Source organism: Myxocyprinus asiaticus, chromosome 29, assembly GCF_019703515.2.
Source record: "Myxocyprinus asiaticus isolate MX2 ecotype Aquarium Trade chromosome 29, UBuf_Myxa_2, whole genome shotgun sequence".
Lineage (NCBI taxonomy): Eukaryota > Metazoa > Chordata > Actinopteri > Cypriniformes > Catostomidae > Myxocyprinus > Myxocyprinus asiaticus.
This window is the reverse complement of record NC_059372.1, coordinates 43843096-43866502: the sequence shown is the minus strand read 5'-3', so window position 1 is coordinate 43866502 and position 23407 is coordinate 43843096. Positions and strand designations below refer to the sequence as shown.

The 23407-nt window shown below is 38.8% G+C and overlaps 1 protein-coding gene across 2 annotated transcripts in view; it reads right to left on the bottom strand.

Annotated features, from left to right (window-relative positions):
- LOC127419798 (translocating chain-associated membrane protein 1-like) overlaps nt 1-23407 on the bottom strand; it is a 47063-nt gene that overhangs the window by 13684 nt on the left and 9972 nt on the right. For both annotated transcript variants that reach the window (XM_051661536.1, XM_051661538.1), the window contains exons 6-9: nt 6342-6426; nt 6157-6227; nt 4365-4469; nt 3505-3648 (exon numbers count right to left, since the gene is read on the bottom strand). In XM_051661536.1, coding sequence (XP_051517496.1) covers nt 3505-3648; nt 4365-4469; nt 6157-6227; nt 6342-6426 — 405 coding nt within the window. The remainder of the gene's footprint in view (nt 1-3504; nt 3649-4364; nt 4470-6156; nt 6228-6341; nt 6427-23407) is intronic.

Below are 23407 nucleotides of genomic sequence, written 5' to 3'. Positions count from 1 at the left end.
AGGGTTAGCACTGCATTGCTGTGCCAAAGGTATACAGCTGGAAACGATGCGGTGTCAGAATGTTACAGAAAGTTGTTAAGCAACACTCAACCAATCATATAATGCCTCAGTACTTACTTCATTTAATATTCACACGCTGTTTACATTCTCCATCAGAGGGAAACCGGTAAAATGAAGATGGCAGATGTGATAACAGGCGGCATGGAGACAGTATTCCTTTTGTGTGCATTTCGTGGCATATTTCAGAAGACGAAAGACAAACAGAGCTGATTTACTTGCCGACATTTCGACAGCAGAGCAGCTCCATTGACAGGTTGCGTGTCCGTTGCGAGCTGCATTCATCCAATCATTGTTACTGACACCGCAAATATGTAACAAAGAACGTTAACCTGGGGTTTACGAATGTACAGTGTGAAACCTCGGAACATGAATACCCAGGATGAATTATTATCCCAGGGTAAAGGATGAAGAGTGTGAAACATGAAACAAGATAACCCAGGATTTTACTGACCCTGGGTTAAAAATGTAAAGTGTACTAAAGCCCTCAAGTAACTATAATCACAGTGCTGAACATACCTGCTGCTTTCAATACAGTGAATCACCAGATGCTCCTGTCTACCCTCTGGACTGGGCATCACAGTTATACCTCACTGGTTCTACAAGGTATCTTGGGAGGGATTGGGTGTTTAAAGGGGTCATGTCATGCATTTTTTTATTATTATTTTCTTCGAGGTTCACTTATAATGTTAGTAAAGTTTTTTTTGCACACACACACAAAAAAAGTCATAATGCAGTATGTCTGCCCTCTGTCTGAAATGACTGGTTTCTGTGTAGTGTACTTCACCTTTGAGACATGCTCAATGTTAGGATTAACTAACATCTTTACAGATCAAACGAGGTCTTTGGCCGTTGTGTCTTGTTCTCTTAGAATCTCACAGAATAAGCAATGCGTTTGGAATACAGTTTTGTTGAGAGCCAGGTATGTTCCTTGCAATGGAGTGCAACAGTCTGGTTCCGGAAGAAAAAAATCCCATTCATTTCTTGTATAGACTAATTGATTTTCAACGCTAACTTATAAACCTTTAAAAGACAGACCTACCATGAGCTCCGAGGTTGTTCATCGATGGTATATGCTACCGTTGAAGCCACCAGTCTGGGTTATTTCAACTTCATTGTTTAAATATTGTCTTTAATTCAGGAATTCCTGTTGAACAACTAGATTACCCATGTTCCAGCAGAGAAAGCTTCACTAAACAGAGAACCGTGGCCAACAAAGCCCGCAATATAAATCCGGATGTGACTGCCCACTCCTATGACGCAATCTGAATGGCACAAACGAGTCTGTCTCCCTGCACTCTCAAACTACTTAAATAAGTGTTTATCAGAATATATAGCAACAAATGTAAACTATACTGTTTGTATACTTTATTATCAACAACCTAAAATCAATAGTTTTATATATTTCCATATTTTTATATTCGAATACGTCATTTGCAATGCATTATGGGATTGTAGTCCGTGCCCTCATGAAAGATGGTAAGTGCAGACATGTACCTTTGTCTTTGTCACATTTTCAAATAATTTTTTGCCTTAAAACTAAGTCTGTGATGTTGTGATTCACCTCAGAGCTTGTTGGTTTGGTTCATGCTTCACAACTCTTTAATGGAAGATTTCATGAAAAGTCTATTGAAGAAATGAATGGGAAAAATACTTATGGAACCCAGACTGCTGAAAAAGTGGGCGGGCAATGTTGCGCACTATAAACAATATAACACAGGTTTGTTTTGTTTATATTTATATTATTTATGGAACTCTTTTATGGAAAAATCTGGTGACCAGTGATGTAGCTTTTTTCCCCTAACTGAATAATGTCTTTAAATTACAAATATAATTCGAATTTTGGTAATATTTAAGTGAAAATTCAAATTTAGTTTTTCAGCTGTTGACAACACTACTGTGAATAGTGTTTAATAACAAGCTTGACTTCTCAGACCACACTGCAACAACATAGAGCACAGTAAGGTATAGATATTCAAAACTACAAATACTAAAATACAAAACTAGATTAAGAAAAAAACCCCACTGGTATCGGATTGGGATCGGCCAGTACTGAGAGTTCAGGTACTGAATGCGTGTAGTGTGTGCACGTCAGTGACATGGCCAGACTAATCGCAGGCGCTACGGCGCAAACCTGCTTGAAATCTGGCCAACGAGACGTCATGTGTGCGCACTGTCTTGACGAGTGAGAGGCAGGCTATAAGCAAGTCAATCAAAAACAGAGAGAAAGCAAGAGGAGAGCAATGCATTGAGAAGCAGAAAACAAAAAATAATACAAAAATAAAAAGATCATCAACGTCTCCCTGCCTGCTGCTCATCATTACTTTCAGTATTCATTTTTTTCTGTTCTGTGCAAATCAGTGCAATAAACTGACTCAAACCCTTCTTTTAATGTTGTTTGTTGACATGTTATCACAAATAAACTCTCCCGTTGCTATTTGTGTAAGTTTGTGAATGAATTTCAGGACTGTATATTTGAGATGCGTTTTGGGCGATCTGTTTGATTCGCTGCCGGTAACGTGCAGAAGGAAATAATCGTCCGATCTGAAAATTTAAAAAAGGGCATACATATACATGCACAAGAACTTCACAGATCTTCTTCAGTATGCCTGATATCAACATGCACTGACACAGATGAGAAGCACCTAACAGTTAATACAGGTGTTCCATTAAAATAACTCTGAATTCTGCTCTAAACGTCAAACACTTTTTTCTTCTTTTACATTTTGCGCTTTATTTTCATGCAGTAATACACTGACATAATGATTGATGTATGCTGTCATGTAATCAGAGACTCTCCCCTCAAAATGCGAACACAAGTGGTCAAAAGAGACAACCAGGTCTACTTGTGATTGGATCACCCAAAATGCATCAGTGTAAACAGCAAAATAACACAAAGATCAGGACTTGTATCACCCTGAAGGGGTTTATTTTGTGATAATTGCTAACTGTGCATTATCCTGCTTATTACACGGCTTCTAAACAAATAAATAAATAAATAAATAGACATGAAATATTGATTTGCCTTGAAATTATGTTATTATGCGAGAAGAAATCACTGAACAGCTGATTGCACATCTGGTTTGCGTCAGAGTTCTGGTGATGTTCATTTATATATCTGACTGCTCATTATCCACTTTATTACAAGACTACTAGCCAAAAAATAAATAAATGGACATGAAACATTAATATCAGTTTAAATTATTTTATTTGCGTACTTGTAGGGATCGCACATTGATACTAGAAGTAGGAAAGATGACTTGCAATGCCTGGGTAATCGGTCTGACGATAAGACGAAAATGTCTTATCCCCGGATGTGCGGTTGTTCCTTAGAAATATCAGACCTCTAGATGGTGCCATTGACCAATCAGATTTGAGTATTCCAGAGATACATGTAATAAAATATCATAAGGCAACCGAACATGTGAGTGTTCCCAGCTGACCAACCTGACTGTAAGCACGTTGAAGTTTCCTTCTGCTAAGGAGAATCCCTGATTATCTGTGCGGGACAGGCCGAAACCGAATGTCAGAACTGAGATGGTGAGCGTCAGAAGACGAGTGATGACAAACAGAAGAGCCCACAGCGTGAACCTGAGAGAGAAACACAGGGCCATTTACTCATCACCTCAAAAAGGTGGAATTCCAACAGAGTGGGAAAATGAACTAGGCTAAATTTACAAGAATTCATGATTAGAAAAAGTTGGAAAAACACTAAAAGTACAGCAAAATACACTTTATGGCCATAAAAAGTATGTGGACACCCACTTCTAAATAATGGATTTGGCTATTCCAGTAATTACAATGAGGACAAATTCTAGACAAATGTGTGCTTCTAACTTTGTGGCAAGCGTTTGTGGAGACCCTTTTCTGTTCCAGCATGACAATGCAACTCTGCACAAAGAGAGGTCCATCTAGAAATAACTGGGGATGTGGAGCGTTTATTGTGGCTCAAACTTTATAAAGTGTGCAATGAATATGGAATAGAAATTAAACGGAATAGAAAGTAAAAATATCAGAAAACACAAAATACCCACATTAACAAAATTGATGTCAGTTCTTGCACCATACAACTACCTTAGACATCAGTAACATTTAAACAGCTAAAAATATTCCAGGATGTCCAAATCTGTTAATAAAGCTAAACTCGAATATTCAACATGACCAAATATCAGTAAATAATAGTAACATCATACAGAAGTTATATCACCTTGCAGTAATGATTTTGGTCAGTTAAAATGCTGTAAAATAAAGTCCTGACCATGTATATGCGGAATGATTTGAGGGCTGAAGATAGGAAGTGAACAAACCCCTTCTGCTTGTTTTCATCACTGAAGTAGAAGAGTCGTGAGGCGTGAAACAGCAGTTCCACCAGGTAATGTGGAACCAGAAGAACTAGACCTAGACGGTGGAGACTGAGAGAAAACACACAAGACATCATGAGTTATGCTCACTCTTCAATAATTCATACGCACATGTCCATAAACTTTTTCTTTATGATTTAGGTACCCTACGGAGATGAAGCCATTGTTGGCGCACTCATTTGCCAGGTAAATAGCTATGACTTGATGATGATCAATTTTAAAAACTGTGAATGAATCATACATTGTGAAATACTAACTAAATTGTGAGACTTAAATGGACAGTTCAACCAAAAATCAAAATTCTCTCATCATTTACTCACCCTCATGCCATCCCAATTGTGTATGACTTTCTTTCTTCTGCTGAACACGTTAGATTAGAAGAATATCTCAGCTCTGTAGGTCCACACAATGCAAGTGGATGGTGGCAAGAACTTTGAAGGTAAAAAAGCACACAAAGGCAGCATAAAAGTAACCCATGAGACTTCAGTGGTTAAATCTATATCTTCAGAAGCGATGAGTGTGGGTGAGAAACAGATCAATATTTAAGTCCTTTTTAATATAAATTCTTCTCCCTGCCCAGTAGGTGGTGATATGCACAAAGAATGTGAATAGCCAAAAACAAAAGAAGAAGAATGTGAAAGTAAAAGTGGACATTGATCGTAAAAAGGATGTATTGATTTGTTTCTTAGCCACACCTATCATATCGCTTCTGAAGATATGGATTTATTCACTGGAGTGGTATGGATTATTGATTTTATGTGCTTTTTGGACCTTCAAAGATCTGGCCACCATTCACTTGCACTGAATGGACCTACAAAATTCTTCTAAAAATCTTTGTGTTCAGCAGAAGAAAGTCATTCACATCTTGGATTGCATGAGGATGAGTAAATAATGAACTTTCATTTTTGGGTGAACTGTGCCTTTAAGGTCTTTTCTTTCAATCCACCATTTACAGTTACAATTAATTCAGTAATTTTATTTATTTATTTACTTATTTCATTTTGACAGGTCTGAGACCACAATTGAAAATGCTTCCGTTTCATATTTTTCTTATTTTACACAAAAATATTCATCACAAATTATATTAACAGCACAAAATTTAAATAAACAGTTAAACTGACAAATTAATGTAAATTTGAGAATTTCTTTATGGTATGCCGCCCTTTTGCTTTAATGACAGCATTCACTCGAGCTGAATGCTGAAAAACAGCAAATGAAACAAAATCACATTTCTTTTTTATTTTTTTTTAATCCCCTTTTCTCCCCAATTTGGAATGCCCAATTCCCACTACTTACTAGGTCCTCATGGTGGCGCGGTTACTCACCTCAAACCGGGTGGTGGAGCACAAGTCTCAGTTGCCTCCGCTTCTGAGACCGTCAATTCGCGCATCTTATCACATGGCTCGTTGTGCATGACACTGCGGAGACTCACAGCATATGGAGGCTCATGCTACTCTCCGTGATCAACTTACCACGTGCCCCATTGAGAGCGAGAACCACTAATTGCGACCACGAGGAGGTTACCCCATGTGACTCTACCCTCCCTAGCAACTGTGCCAATTTGGTTGCATAATATATATATATATATTTGCAGAAAAAGTGAATTTTTCATTGACAAAATGGCCTTTAAATTTTGTCAATCATCTGATAATCTAAAAATTGTCAAATATCAGCAGATTAATTGGTCTTGCTGATTTACTGGTCATATGATTCACCCTGAAATAAGAAAAAAACTCACTTGAGGACATAGGCACCAGCAATGTGAAAGATATAAAGGCAAATGTAGTACAACTGGCGAGGAATATCTTCCTAAAATCAAGAACAAACAAGAAATCTCTTTTTTAATTATGAATAGCATCTCAAGAACCATATAGCCTAGTATAGAAAAATGAATCTTTCCATTCAAAATGCATGTGGCCTTACCTTTCGTACTTTCTGAAAATACATTTCAGGAAGTGCATGGAACCAGTAAGCAATCTGACAAATATAGAAAAACTTCACCTGGAAACTAAAAGACAGAAAGAGGGTTGTAGATCAGTATTTGAGCATAGATAGTGCATATAATGTGTTGTGACAAATATTTAACCAGATATCACTTCAATCTACTACGATGGACTTCACAGAAGATGAACTGATGCTAACATGGGATACTTCTTTACTGGACACTGCCTTAAACTTAGACTTAAGATGGACTCCGCCGGAAATTATTCTGCCACAAGCTTACAGTCGGACTGCAGTGCACCTTACTGACTTCTGCCTGCATCACTTTGGTCTAAGGATGGACTACACTCTTAAAATGGAATAAATAGATAATACATTAATTACCAACTTAAGTCTTCATCAGCCAAATAACAAAAGACAATGCATCTGTTTGCACTTCCGCAGTTAATTAAGAATATAAATTCTAAGACTTTAGTCATTAATCTTACAGTTAATACAAATCTTTATTTATACATTGGCCCCTAACACTTACTTAGTTTACTAATTTAAACCATGACTTGTACTACACAACTAATATTGGCATTATATTCATGCTGTTTAGCCAGTGGGGAACTGGCCCCCACAATGAGCCTGGCTTCCGCAATATTATGTTTCTCCATTAACCAACATGTTCCCAGCAAACACAGAACATTGTCTCAACGTTGCCAACCTTCTACCAATGTTGCGACAACATGGCCAAAAGGTTGACAATTTTACATTGTGTGATGAAGGTTGTCACCACGCTGTCACAATGTTGCTGTGAGTATTGCTTTTAGTTTCTGCGTCAACTAAATAAGTAAATATTGAAACAAAACCTATAATTTGGGACATTTCCAAGAATTAAAATGTGTCAAATTTACAAATGTAATGTTTGAATTCTTTCAAATATACTGATACAATTCAATTTTAGCATTATGTTTTATGTGAATTTCTGAGACGTTATGCGTTTATTTTAAAACAAATCATTACAAAAAATTGACACAGAAAAGGCTGAAAATCCACTTTGTGCTGTTTTTAGTGGGATGTCGCAATGAGCCGCTTATGTGGAAACGCGATACTAAACCAAAATCACACATTTTTGTTGTAGCTAGATGTTTTATGTATGTTTGAATGAATCTTCCATCAAATAATGTGTGAAAATGTGGAACAGAAACATAATAATTAGCCTAATGTTACACCGGCAGCACCTGCTATCTCTCCTGAACACCGCCAGAGGTCGCCATCTCCAGAGTACTAACCCTTCCTTCATGAACTACATTTCCCATAATCCTCCACTCTGACTGATTACTCACACACCTGTTTCACATTATTTCTGTCTATTTAAGTTTCCTGTTTACACACATTCATTGTGAAGTCTTGTTCTGCCTAGTCTGCAATTCTGAGCGTTATTTACCATTACTGTTTTCCCTCTGTTTTGACTCCTGCCTTTTCATCGTATTTCCCAGCCTGCTTGTGTGTTTTTGGACCTATTGCCCATTTATTGGATTACTCTGTCTCTCGGATTTACTTGGTTTGCCTTTCTTGGACTGTCTTCCTGTGTACCGAATCCTTGCCTGCATTTTGTTTACCCTTTGATTTGCTACTTTGTTGTACTGTTTATACTTTTATTAAACTGCATGTGGATCTTAACATTACTGCCCCGGCATCTTTGCTAAGACTTTGCTCAACCTAGATCCAGCAGCCTTCCAACAGTTACACAAGCTTGTTACAGTGCAAGCAGCAATGCTTACCAGTCACCATCAGCAGCTGTGCAAACTCACCTCTATCACGGAAGAACTCTTTAAATCCGTACAGCCAAAACCACAAGTATCTCCATTGGGGGTTCCCACTAGCAACTCTACCAGCAGCACATCGCACTCAACAGCTGTTGTTAATCCTCGACTCTCGCTTCCTGAGAAGTCTGACGAATCACCCAGTAAGTGTCGAGGATTTCTCTTGCAATGTTAACTTTTTCTCTCTCAACTACCTCAAATGTATCCCAATGATGAAGCTTGTGTTTCCTTTATTGTATCACTGCTGTCAGGAAAGGCACTAGACTGGGCTACTGCAGTATGGAGTCGTGAGAACATTTTAAAATGCTCTTTATCTCACTTCCTAGCTCGTTTACGGGAGGTTTTTGAACACTCTGAGGGTGGCAAGGACCCGGGTGAACCTCTCTTGTGTTTAAAACAGGGAAAGAGGTCTGCTGCTGAATTCTCTTTATTCTTTCGCACGCTAGCAGCGCAAACTGTGTGGGTAGAGGACATTTTGAAACTGTTGTTCCGTCAGGGGTTAAATCCTGATCTTCAAGCTGAACTAGCATGTCGTGATGAGGGGAGATCGCTTGATGAATTCATCAAATTTGCCATTCGCCTGGATAACCTGATCAAAGCCCGTCGTCCAGTCAGCCCTCTACAGACACTTCACTCTGACATCACTGCAACCAGTTATCATGAGCCCATGCAAGTGGGTCTTTCTTCTCTCTCCTCCGAAGAACGAAGACGCCATCTCCGGGAGAGATTATGTATTTACTGCGGACAGTCGGGACATTTACTGGCTGCCTGCCCTACTTGTCCCCCTAGGAAGGGGGGCGCGGTGGTGAGTTTGGAACTTTCAAACCTAATTCATATCGAACAGTTTGAAGTTTCTGTTACTTCGCATGTGTTAAATAATGAACATCATGTATCTGCCATTTTAGATTCTGGGGCTGCAGGTAACTTTGACCTAGGTCTCGCCAGAAATCTAAATCTCTGGCAAGATTCAACAGATCACCCAAACCATTCGTCTTCAAGTTGGACTCCATCATGAGGAGATTCAATTCCTAGTCACTCACTCTCCCAAGAACCCGATTGTTCTTGGCCTGCTATGGCCGAGACTTCACAACCCTGAGATCTCATGGAGAGATGGACAGATCACTCGTTGGAATGCTTCCTGTTTCCAGTCTTGCCTCAACCTTCCTGAACCCATCTCTCTCCCTCCTGTAAGCACCACGACTATCCTCACTGAGAAGATGTCGATCCTGCCACATTATTATTTGGATCTCCAGGAGGCATTCCGCAAATCAAAGGCTACGCAACTTCCTCCTCACCGTTCCTGTGACAATGCCATTAACCTTCTGCCGGGCACCTCTCCTCCACGTGGACGAATATACCCCTTATCTGCACCTGAAACTAAAGCTATGGAGGAGTACATAACGGAGTCCCTAGAAAGAGGGTTTATTCGACCATCCACTTCTCCTGCTTCTGCTGGTTTCTTCTTCATAGGAAAGAAGGACGGGGACCTTCGTCCAAGCATTGACAACTGAGGCCTGAACACAGTCACCATCAAATATCGCCATCCTCTCCTTCTGGTACCAGCAGCATTAGAGCAGTTACGATGCGCCAAAACCTTCTCCAAACTGGATCTTCGTAACGCCTACAATTTAATCCGCATTCGGGGGGGGGGGGAAATGAATGGAAGACTGCCTTTTCTACACACACTGGCCACTACGAATACCAGGTGATGCCATTCAGACTTTCCAACAGTCCATCTGTCTTTTCAAGCCTATGTAAATGACATTTTTCACGATCTTATTGGCAAATGGGTTATTGTCTACATCGATGACATTGATAGACTCTTCTTCCCTTGATGAACAGGTTCAACATGTCAGAGTGGTGTTCAATTGCCTCGTTCAACATCAACTGTATGCCAAAATGGAGAAATGTGAGTTTCACCAATCTACCATCTCTTTCCTGGGGTATGTCATCTCCATCGAGGGGGTCACCATGGACTCTTCTAAGGTGCAAGCCATGCTGCAATGGCCACTACCTGTGTCTGTCAAGGAACTACTGTGCTTCCTTGGTTTTGCCAATTTCTACAGACGTTTCATCCGAGGTTTCAGCTCGGTGGCTGTTCCACTCACCTCATTGCTCCGAGGAAAAGCTCTGAAACTAATCTGGACACCTTCTGCTCGTCAAGCCTTCGATGACCTCAAATGACGCTTTACAATTGCACCCATTCTCCATCATCCAGACCCCACTCGACCCTTCGTGCTGGAAGTGGACGCCTCTGATTCAGGAGTTGATGCAGTACTCTCTCAACGACAAGGATCTCCTGCCAAACTCCATCCCTGTGCCTTCTACTTACACAAGTTGTCAGCTGCTGAAAGAAATTACGACGTCAGCAACCGTGAACTATTGGCCATTAAAGTGGCTTTCGAGGAGTGGAGACATTGGTTAGAGGGAGTTCGTCATCCTTTCCTGGTGATCACAGATCATCGTAACCTGGAATACATCCAGTCTGCTTAGCGTCTAAATCCTCGTCAAGCTCGATGGTCTCTATTCTTCTCCAGGTTTGATTTCACAACAACCTTTTGACCTGGCTCCAAGAATACCAAAGCCGATGCCCTGTCCTGCATTTATGAGTCCACTACTTGCAACAACCCTGTGACTTTAATAATCCCACCAACCCTCATTGTCGCTCCTGTACAATGGGACAATATGGCAGACATCACCCAAGCTCAGAACCAAGAACCCACTCCCACTGACTGCCCTCCTGATAAGGTCTTTGTTCCCAGATCCTTACGCAACAGAGTTCTTCAGTGGGTACATGACTCGGCCTGCTCCGGACATCCAGGCGCACAAGCTACTTGCAGGTTAGTTCAAAATCGGTTTTGGTGGGAGAACCTAGTGACTGAGGTCACTGACTATGTTGAGAACTGCAATGTGTGTGCCACCTCTAAGTCTGTTCGACAGCTCCCGTCTTTTCTCTTTCAACCTCTGCCTACTCCTCTTCATCCTTGGTCCCATATCGCTGTGGATTTTGCCACGGATCTACCCAACTCTCAGGGTTTCACTACCATCTTAACTGTGGTGGACCGCTTCTCTAAGGCCTGCAGATTCATCCTTCTGCCCAAGCTCCCCTCGTCTATGGAATGTGCTGAGAACCTGTTCCAGTATGTCTTCCACTTCTATGGCCTACCAGAAGACATTGTCTCCGACCGTGGTCCTCAATTCACCTCCCGAGTCTGGTCTGTATTCTTCAAATTGCTCAATGTCAATGTGAGTCTAACCTCTGGATATTACCCTCAATCCAATGGACAAGCTGAACACCTAAATCAGGACCTTGGTATATTCCTCCGGGCTTACTGTCAAGTGAACCAGCACGACTGGAGCCGTTTCTTTCCCTGGGCCAAATATGCTCAAAACTCCCTGTTCAAACTGGCCACCGGAACCACTCCTTTTAAGTGTATCCTAGGTTTTCAACCCCCATTCTTTCCCTGGTCCAGGGAACTGCCCAATGTACCTGCGGTCGATGACTGGATGCAGCGCAGTGAGGCTATCTGGGATCAATCTCACGTCCACTTACATGCTATTTGCTAACAGAGGGAGCAGGCCAATCTCCATCAGCGGCCTTGCCCCAACTATGCTCCAGAGTAGTGGGTTTGGCTATCCACCAGAGATCTTCGTCTTCGGCTCCCGTGCAAGAAATTAAGTCCCAGGTATGTTGGTCCTTTCAAAATCCTTTGTCAAATCAATCCTGTGTCCTTCAAGCTTCAGCTCCCTTCTAATTACCGTGTTTCCCCCACCTTTCATGTTTCCTTGCTCAAACCCGCGGCGCCTCCGAGAGAGGAGGGCTCTCAAGACCCCCAGAGACCCCTTCCATTCCTCATTGATGGAGAGGAGGCCTTTCGGGTACACAAGCTCCTGGACTCTCGACGCCGGGGTCAGACTCTCCAATACTTGTTTGACTGGGAGGGCTACGGTTCTGAGGAGCATTCCTGGACGAACTCAGAGGACATTCTGGACCCTGCTCTCATCTCTGAATTCCACCATGATTTCCCTAATCATCCCGCTCCCAGAGGTCGTAGTAGACCCCGACGCAGACAACCTCCTCGCGTCGAGGGGGGGCTCTGTTACACCGGCAGCACCTGCTATCTCTCCTGAATGTCGCCATCTCCAGAGTACTAACCCTTCCTTCATGAACCTACATTTCCCATAACCCTCCACTCTGACTGATTACTCACACACCTGTTTCACATTATCTCTGTCTATTTAAGTTCCCTGTTTACACGCATTCAGTGCGAAGTCTTGTTCTGCTAGTCTGCAGTTCTGAGCGTAATTTACCATTCTGTTTTCCCTGTGTTTTGACTCCTGCCTGTTCATCATATTTCCCAGCCTGCTTGTGTGTTTTTGGACCTATTGCCTGTTTACTGGATTACCCCTCTGTCTCTCGGATTTACTTGGTTTGCCTTTCTTGGACTGTCTTCCTGTGTACTGAACCCTGGGTTGCGAAAAGGGGAGAAAAAAAAACACCTATTAATAAAAAGCTAATTGTACAATATTAATATCTTATGTTTAAGAATTGAAAACAAAAAACAAATTTGCACAATTTCGCTGGATTAAAAAAAAAAAAAAAAAACAACGCTGGATTTTGTGGCACGTGTAAGTAATAATATAGAAAATCATACACACAACTCACAATATATAAATAATGGTTACTATCCAGTTATTTATTAATACTATATTTTTGATCCAAAGATGCCAGTGGACTACAGAGCAGTTATACATGCAAACAGCATACATTCAGTCATGCCAAAACATTTGAAAGGTAATGCTGCTTCTTTCTTTTCTTTATTTCTTTATTCATTTTTCTTTCTTTATTCATTTATTTATTTTGGAATGCAGACATATCAAATGTATCTTAAAATGTCAGACTGAAAGCCATCTACTACCCATCTAAAAGCTGAATGGGACAGCCATTACAATTAAAGCAAACATTCAAAACCATCAATGTATTATTAATACAAGGGAAATATTCCTTTTAGATTTCTGAAACACACCAAATTGAGAAGTCCAGAGTGAAGGATGCAGCTCTGTGGCACATTTGAAGGTAAGGAATTATCTTAAAGTTAAGTTAATTTTTAAGTTACAAATTTCTGGAATACTCAATTCTGATTGGTCAGTTTTGGCATTTAATGACAAATATTTCTCAGTAGTGACTTCACATCTGGGCTCATATATATATATATATATATATATTTGACCAGTTAACAGGGTATTGTGGATAACTTTAAACACCCAACAAGTTGATCAGAACTTGGTGTTTCAGGAGACTGCACAGTCTCTCTTTTCTCATATAATTTCTACTCAAATCAGTGTTTCATGTCTGTTACATATAACCATATAATAATATCTGACTGACTGTCCTGTATCCCTGATGTGAAGCAGAGAAGTCCTGATCACTCTGTGGGAGATTATTTTGCAATAATGACTGACTGACTGTATTTATCCCTTACATACTTTAAGTGAGATGGTTTTGAGGGAGACAATCATAACAATGTTTCTTTTGTTGCACCAAGAATGCAATTGTAGAGTCAGGAACATAGTTCAGGTGCTGATCAATGCCAAAGTAGTATTTTACATTATTTTGAAAATATGAACTTGTTTGTCTTACATTGTATTAAAAGGAGGTCATTTGCTTTTCATTACTCTGTTAGACAATCATGTCAAGTCAAATTGCTATTGTGAAATTATCACATGGAGCCTATAAATAAATGTGCAATATTTATTGTGATCTGCCAATATCTATTCATATCTATATATTTTTTTCTTTTTTTTCTCCCTAAGATCTACAGGGACATTCAGAGGCAATGGAAGCATGCCAGATATTGGAAGATAAAATTGTAAGTAATGTCAAAGTATTTAAGTTTAAATATATACAGTTGGAGACTTTACATACACCTTAGCCAAATACATTAAAACTCCGGTTGAATGAATGTGAAATGTGAAATATCAGAATAATAGTAGAGAGAATGATTTATTTCAGCTTTTATTTCTTTCATCACATTCCCAGTGGGTCAGAAGTTTACATACACTTTGTTAGTATTTGGTAACATTGCCTTTAAATTATTTAACTTGGGTCAAATGTTTTGGGTAGTCTTCCACAAGCTCCTCGCAATAAGTTGCTGGAATTTTGGCCCATTCCTCCAGACAGAACTGGTGTAACTGAGTCAGGTTTGTAGGTCTCCTTGCTCACACATGCTTTTTCAGTTCTGCCCACAAATTTTCTATCAGATTGAGATCAGGGCTTTGTGATGGCCACTCCAATACCTTGACTTTGTTGTCCTTAAGCCATTTTGCCACAACTTTGGAGGTATGCTTGGGGTCATTGTCCATTTGGAAGACCCATATGCGACCGAGCTTTAACTTCCTGGCTGATGTCTTGAGATGTTGATTCAATATATCCACATAATTTTCCTTCCTCATGATACCATCTATTTTGTGAAGTGCACCAGTCCCTCCTGCAGCAAAGCACCCTCACAACATGATGCTGCCACCCCCATGCTTCACGGTTGGGATGGTGTTCTTCGGCTTGCAAGCCTCACCCTTTTTCCTCCAAACATAACGATGGTCATTATGGCCAAACAGTAAAAAAAAAATTTTCATTAGACCAGAGGAACTTTCTCCAAAAAGTAAGATCTTTGTCCCCATGTGCACTTGCAAACTGTAGTCTGGCTTTTTTATGGCGGTTTTGGAGCAGTGGCTTCTTCCTTGCTGACCAGCCTTTCAGGTTATGTTGATACAGGACTCATTTTTACTATGGATATAGATACCTGTCTACCTGTTTCCTCCAACATCTTCACAAGGTCCTTTGCTGTTGTTCTGGGATTGATTTGCACTTTTCTCACCAAACTACGTTCATCAGTAGGAGACAGAATGCATCTCCTTACTGAGCAGTATGATGGCTGCATGGTCCCATGGTGTTTATACTTGCATACTATTGTTTGTACAGATGAACGTGGTACCATCAGGCATTTGGACATTGCTCCTAAGGATGAACCAGACTTGTGGAGGTCCACAATTTTTTTTTTCCTGAGGTCTTGGCTAATTTCTTTTAATTTTCCCATGATGTCAGGCAAAGAGGCACTGAGTTTGAAGGTAGGCCTTAAAATACATCCACAGGTACACCTCCAATTCAGTACGCCTCCTATCAGAAGCTAATTGGCTAATTGTCTAAATGCTTAGCATCATTTTCTGGAATTATCCAAGCTGCTTAAAGGCACAGTTAACTTGGTGTATATAAATTTCTGACTCACTGGAATTGTGATATAGTCAATTAAAAGTGAAACAATCTGTCTGTAAACAATTGTTGGAGAAATTACTCGTGTCACACACAAAGTAGGTGTCCAAAACAACTTGCCAAAACTATATAAAAAAAATAAAATTGTTAATGACTTCAATGTAAGTGTATGTCAACTTCTGACTTAAACTGTAAATTTGTTTTTGTGCTTTTTTTCTTCAAATTGTTACAAAATTGCTTGCCTTTCAGATGACGACATTGCTCAAAGATCAAGAGGTGCTTTAACAAGTAATTTTAGTTTTTGTACAAGCATATCAATCTTCTAAAAAAAAAAGTCCTTACAATCTGACATGAACAGATTTTCAGCTTTATGTCCTCTATAAAAAATGGTCATTTGTTGCCACCTACTGGCATACTGATGTAACAGAAATATTCACTAAATGTATCAGTGAACAAATCTGAACAAATCTTCTTAATGAACACATTCAAAAGACTTGAGACTCTCAAGTGTATTCAAAACTAGGATGAACCAAAATTCCCACCACAAGCTTCTGATTTGGAACGGCATGAGCACAAACATGTGGAGTGATGCAGTGAAGCTTCAAGGACTGGAACTCACTGTTATGTAATGCCATTTTACACTGATGGGCTATAAATTAATCAGTGTGGGTGCTCTTGTTGTTTAATGTACTGTACAGCTGGTATAGACCATTTCAAGGATGTAAACAACAACAAAGGAACACTAACGGCCTAGACGCATTTCCGGTTTTACACTTCATTTCCGTTACTTCTGAGAATCCAAAAAGGTCCACATTTTGATATTGACATTTTATGACAGTCTTGTTAATGTTAGTTACAAATGAAGTGCCTCCCGCTGTTGTTTTGAAATAGTTTGACAACAAGCAGGAAATGTTCATGGGTCAATGACATCACCACCGAATATTCCTTGAAATGGTCTATAGATATAACACTAAGTTTGACATTTTTAATTTTACAGTGACCAGCTATTCCACATGTACAGTATGCTTCATTGGACCTCTTCTCATCATAAATAAAAGTAAGTAGTCAGAGACATGGCCAGCACATGCTCTGACATGTAGTGCTCCCATTCTTCTCCCTATCATTTCCTGTCACTTCTGCATTCTCCTTTCCCAAGGCCAAAAATAAAATAAAAAGATGTTTAAATGTCTCAAGTTTTAGGTGCAAATGTAAGGGGAAGAACATTATAATGTCAGTACTATACTAATGCTATGCATTTCTTTTTCAGCTGTCCAGTCATCAGTCAGGCTGTCTGAGCTGCCAGTACGGAGAGGGAGACAATAACTGAAGTATTTTAGGTTTTAAGGTTGTAACATTTAACATTTTTATTTATTTTAACTTTTAGTTAAGTTATAATACTTAAAGGAAAATTCTCGGTTCAATACAATTTAAGATGAATCAAAAGCATTTGTAACAATGTTGATTGTCACACAAAATAATTTCTTTAAAAAAAATTTACATCAAGGTTACAATGGAAGTAAATGGGGACAAATTTTAGAGATTTTAAAAGTCAGAAATGTGAAGCTTATAATTTTATAAAAGTGTTTACATTATTTCTTCTATTAAAAGTTGTGTATTATTTGAGCTGTTAAGTTTAAATCAACAATTTGATGGTCATTTTAGGGTTTACAGCATTACATCATCATGGCAACAAACTTTACACAGAAAAGGTTAATAAGCGATTTTATCACACAAAACCATGTTAATATGCTTATTGTGCACATCTTGTGGCTATACTTTTGAAACGGTATTGTTTACAGATTGACCCTACTGACTTCAATTGTAAGTTCCTCACTGTAACTTCGATTCTTGCTTTTATTAAAGAAAAAAAGGGACGAGTTGAAATTAATTTCTGTGGTAATCAACATTATGCGAAAAATGCTGTCGATTGAGCTTCCACTGAACCCAGAATATCCCTTTAATTATGCCTATTATGCTACAGTTGAAGTCAGAAGTTTACATAAACTTAGTTTGAAGTCATTAAACCTCATTTTTTAACCATAGTTTTGTCAAATCTACTTTGTGTGTGACACGAGTAATTTTTCCAACAATTGTTTACAGACAGATTCTTTCACATTTAATTGACTATATCACAATTCCAGTGGGTCAGAAGTTTACATACACAAAGTTAACTGTGCCTTTAAACAGCTTGAAAAATGTCAAGCCTTTATACAATTAGCCAATTCGCTTCTGATAGGAGGTGTACTGAATTAGAGGTGTACCTGTGGATGTATTTTAACCCTCTGGGGTTGATGGATGCGCCGGTGCATCCTGCTGGATTATTTTTCCTCATAACAGCGGAAACAACTTAAAATACTCCATTTTTGGGCATACAGATAAGTGTAAGACATCATTAGAGACTATAAAGGGTCTACTTTTATTTATGTACACTCACAATAACAACAACACCTTGTGCTTTTATAAAATAAAGAAAATAAACAGGGTGCGCTTTCAGCCGTCTCTGTCTCCGCGAGCATCTTTCTGAAACATGTCACAAAAATGAACGGAAACTCAGCGAATACTTATCACACAAACATGAAACATATGTCTAAAGAAAGCAATTCAAATTTAAAACAAATATTCTCCTGCAATGTAATCTGTATGAAACAAAGCGACGTACAGTTTCTCCTGGCTCAGCTAATTATCGCTAATGTGATCCCACCCACCAGCAGAGCGCGCTATTCATACGGTAATGTGCTGAGACGATTAATGCAAATGGTAAATGCCCCCAACAGTGCCTTAAAAAACATCAAGTTCATTCACTTTTCTGCGCGTTTGGAAGACGGCACGCTACACAGGTGAGGAAGCTCCTGGATAGTGACGAAGAGTTCACATTTTCCTCAGAAGAAGAGCGGGAATCCGACGAGGAACGTTTGCATTTTGAAGAGCGACTTAATCCAGCCGAGGATACAATTTCGTATGAGTAAGTAATTTAGTTTTAATTACATATTAGTTGACATGCTGTTTTATATAAATGTACATATTTTACAAGTTGACCTATTTCCAGACTTGCCAGTCAGGATCAGAGTATTGAAATTTGAAATATGTCCTAATAGGCAAGTTTTAGTTACATTTAAATGTTGTTTCGGCTAAAGCAGGTATTTAAATTGTATGCTGTATGATATAAATATGATATGAAATTTGATATAAAAATAATACATATAAAATATATTTTAACTAGTGTTTATGCTGCCTCATTATCATCAACGAAGCTTATGCTTGCAAATATCTGTTCAGGTGTAAATGTGTAAAATGTGCTGTAAATATGCCCATATTAGAAATCAGCATATTAGAATGATTTCTGAAGGGTCATGTGACACTGAAGACTGCAGTAATGATGCTGAAAATTCAGCTTTGATCACAGGAATAAATTGCATTTTACAATATATTCAAATAGAAAAGTTATTTTAAATTGTAAAAATATTGTATATATAACCATATATATTTATAAATATAACCACTAGACATAAAGGATATATGTGTAAACATGATTTTAGTGTGATAAAATCACTTACAAACCTTTTCTGTGTAAAGTTATAGCAAATTTTACAACTTCTTTGCCATGACGATGTAATGTCAACAAACCCTAAAATGACTGTAAAAATGATGATTTAAACAACTTTACAGCTCAAATAATAATAATAATAATACGTTTTAACAGAAGAATTAATGTAAGTGCTTTTATAAAATTACAAGCTTCATATTTCTGTTTAAACCCTCCAAAAATTGGCCACTTTCATTTTCCCCAGAGTAAATTAATTTGTGTGGTAATCAACATTATGCCACAAATGCTGTTGATTGAGATTAACTTGAATTGAACCCAGAATATTGCTTTAAGCATGCTTACTAGGGGTCTAAATAAAAATATAATTATATTATTTATTATTTATTTGAAGGCTCAATTTACAATCATGTTTTTTTTTTTTTTTTTATTAAACCGCACTATTATGACTCAAAGACATAAGTATATTACAGCTTTTTCTGTTAAAGCATAATTTTCTGTAAAGCTGCTTTGAAATTACAAATAAAAATGACTTGACAAGTAGAAAAATGTACAATTTGGTTCCAGGTAATCTGATCACATGTGCTCCACGCTTAATACAAGTGTAAGTGCCGTACAAAACATTTTGTGATGCGATCACTCAAAGCACATTCAGAGGTAGTTCTGAAAGGAATATGGCCACATTGCATTTGTAGTATAAATGCTACACAGCAAAAAAAAAATTCTCTTAGCAAGTATTTTTTGTCTTATTTTCCAGTACAAATATCTAAACCTCAATAAAACAAGAGAAAAAAATTACCTGAGAAGCAGAATAACATAAAATATTCTTTTCAGAGAAATCTTAAAAAATGTAATGGGGTTTATGCCAAAATAATTTGGGATTGCTAAAGCAGGCATCACTATTTCTGTTCATATTTAGGGTTACAAGTTTTAAGTAGGGATGCACTGAAATGTGTACTGAAATTTCAGCCAGAAATGGCATTTATGTCCAAAATATTAGCCAGAAATCTGAACAGGAACTGTTTCAGGACAGGGTCACTCACGCTACTCAATGTTTTAACCAAATAAAAACCCCAATGGAGAAAGACATCTCCACAGAACGTGACGACTCCCTAACAAGTCATGAAAATGAAGACGAGTTTGTTATTAAAACAGGTGTGAGGTGTTTTTAAAAGTTGTGTTTTTTTTTTTTTTTTTTACATTTTTTACTTTGACTATATTCATCAAGTTCTAAATAATGAGAAAATTATATAAAAAATAGTTTTAATTTATAAAGTATTTAATTCACTGACTGGAGTATCCAAATATAGGCAATACAATATGGTTACCTAATATATAAACCAAATTTCATTGATTTTCCAGAAAACGTTTACTATATTGTGATTTAAGATTTGGTTATATTGAATTAGTTTGATTCTGTCTTTTGTGAGAAATTGCGATTGCTAATGCACACATGCAGCCTGTGGTTGCTGGAATACTGTGTGCACTGTTGTAATTTCCTTCTTTCTTTTTTTTTTTCTCCCAATTTGGAATGCCCAATTCCCAATGTGCTTTTAAGTCCTCGTGGTTGCGTAGTGATTCGCCTCAGTCCGGGTGGTGGAGGACGAATCCCAGTTGCCTCCACGTCTGAGACCATCAACCCACGCATCTTATCACGTGGCTTGTTGAGCGCGTTGCCACGGAGACATAGCGTGTGTGGAGGCTTCACACCATCCACCGCGGCAACCACGCTCAACTCACCACGTGCCCAACTGAGAACGAACCACATTATAGCGATCACGAGGAGGTTACCCCATGTGACTCTACCCTCCCTAGCAACCGGGCCAATTTGGTTGCTTAGGAGACTTGGCTGGAGTCACTCAGCACGCCCTGGGATTCGAATAGCGAACTAGCGAACTCCAGGGGTGGTAGCCAGCGTCTTTTACCACTGAGCTACCCAGGCCCCCAATTTCCTTCTTCTTAATGTATTACAATTATGTTATTTGCAAACAATTACTAAAATGGGATGACTTAACAGGAAAACCAGGAGGAACTGCTATCTACCATTTAAAACACACAATCTTATTATTTTAAGTTTTGTGTGAAAGTTTGCGTAAATATAATGCTATTATAGTAAATATAATTCTTATAATATAATAAAAGTTTATTAATTGTGTGTGTGTGTGTGTATATATATATATAATGCATCCGGAAAGTATTCACAACGCTTCACTTTTTCCACATTTTGTTATGTTACAGCCTTATTCCAAAATGGATTAAATTCATTATTTTCCTCAAAATTCTACAAACAATACCCCATAATGACAATGTGAAAGAAGTTTGTTTGAAATCTTTGCAAATTTATAAAAAATAAAAATAAATAAAAATCAATTAAAAAAAAAAAAAAAAATCACATGTTCATAAGTATTCACAGCCTTTGCCATGACACTCAAAATTGAGCTCAGGTGCATCCTGTTTCCACTGATCATCCTTGAGATGTTTCTACAACTTGATTGGAGCCCACCTGTGGTAAATTCAGTTGATTGGACATGATTTGGAAAGGCACACACCTGTCTATATAAGGTCCCACAGTTAACAGTGCATGTCAGAGCACAAACCAAGCCATGAAGTCCAAGGAATTGTCTGTAGACCTCCGAGACAGGATTGTATCGAGGCTCAGATCTGGGGAAGGGTACAGAAAAATTTCTGCAGCATTGAAGGTCCCAATGAGCACAGTGGCCTCCATCATCCGTAAATGGAAGAAGTTTGGAACCACCAGGACTCTTCCTAGAGCTGGCCGCCCGGCCAAACTGAGCGATCGGGGGAGAAGGGCCTTAGTCAGGGAGGTGACCAAGAACCCGATGGTCACTCTGACAGAGCTCCAGCGTTTCTCTGTGGAGAGAGGAGAACCTCCCAGAAGAACAACCATCTCTGCAGCACTCCACCAATCAGGCCTGTATGGTAGAGTGGCCAGATGAAAGCCACTCCTCAGTAAAAGGCACATGACAGCCCGCCTGGAGTTTGCCAAAAGGCACCTGAAGGACTCTCAGACCATGAGAAACAAAGATTGAACTCTTTGAACTGAATGGCAAGCGTCATGTCTGGAGGAAACCAGGCACCGCTCATCACCTGGCCAATACCATCCCTACAGTGAAGCATGGTGGTGGCAGCATCATGCTGTGGAGATGTTTTTCAGCGTCAGGAACTGGGAGACTAGTCAGGATCAAGGGAAAGATGAATGCAGCAATGTACAGAGACATCCTTGATGAAAACCTGCTCCAGAGCGCTCTGGACCTCAGACTGGGGCGAAGGTTCATCTTCCAACAGGACAAAGACCCTAAGCACACAGCCAAGATAACAAAGGTGTGGCTATGGGACAACTCTGTGAATGTCCTTGAGTGGCCCAGCCAGAGCCCAGACTTGAACCCGATTGAACATCTCTGGAGAGATCTGAAAATGGCTGTGCACCGACGCTCCCCATCCAACCTGATGGAGCTTGAGAGGTCCTGTAAAGAAGAATGGGAGAAACTTCCCAAAAATAGGTGTGCCAAGCTTGTAGCATCATACTCAAAAGACTTGAGGCTGTAATTGGTGCCAAACTTGCTTCAACAAAGTATTGAGCAAAGGCTGTGAATGTACATGTGATGTTTTTTATATTTGTTTTTAATTTGTTCTTTTTTTTTTTTTTTTTTTATACATTTGCAAAGATTTCAAACAAACTTCTTTCACATTGTCATTATGGGGTATTGTTTGTAGAATTTTGAGGAAAATAATGAATTTAATCCATTTTGGAATAAGGCTGTAACATAACAAAATGTGGAAAAAGTGAAGCGCTGTGAATACTTTCCAGATGCACTGTATATATATATATATATTTACTTTTATATTAAATTGTATGATATATCGGCATTACATCAGCCACCCTGCTCTCTGCATATCGATATCAGCCATTATAAAACCCATATCGGTCGACCTCTAATGATGTGCTTAAATTCGCCAAAGTCAGGGTTTTTTTCAATCAAATTATATGCTGATTAATCGCATACATAAATATTTTCTGAGAAAGCCCCTCAAATAACAACAATTCAATATATAATGATTAAATAATTATAAATAGTTATATTTAAATAATTATAAATAAAACGTATTTATTATAAAGAATTATAATACAGACACTTAAAATGCATTACATTATTTTGGCACACAAGCATTACAAAAGACAATACAAAAAGTTGCTTTAGAATGCAATATATTGTTTATTTCCATATTATTGAACAGAAGTCTATCACTGGCCTACAAATCACAGAACGTTTTCTCATCTTGTGTTGTCTGCTCTTGGTAAGTGAGTCTAAGTCTGTTAGAGCTGCGTGTTGCCTATAGAGCTGAAGTTACGCTTACTGCCCCCTGGAGAAAACAGGAGGTAGTCCAAGCTTGAATTGCTCAGGAATAT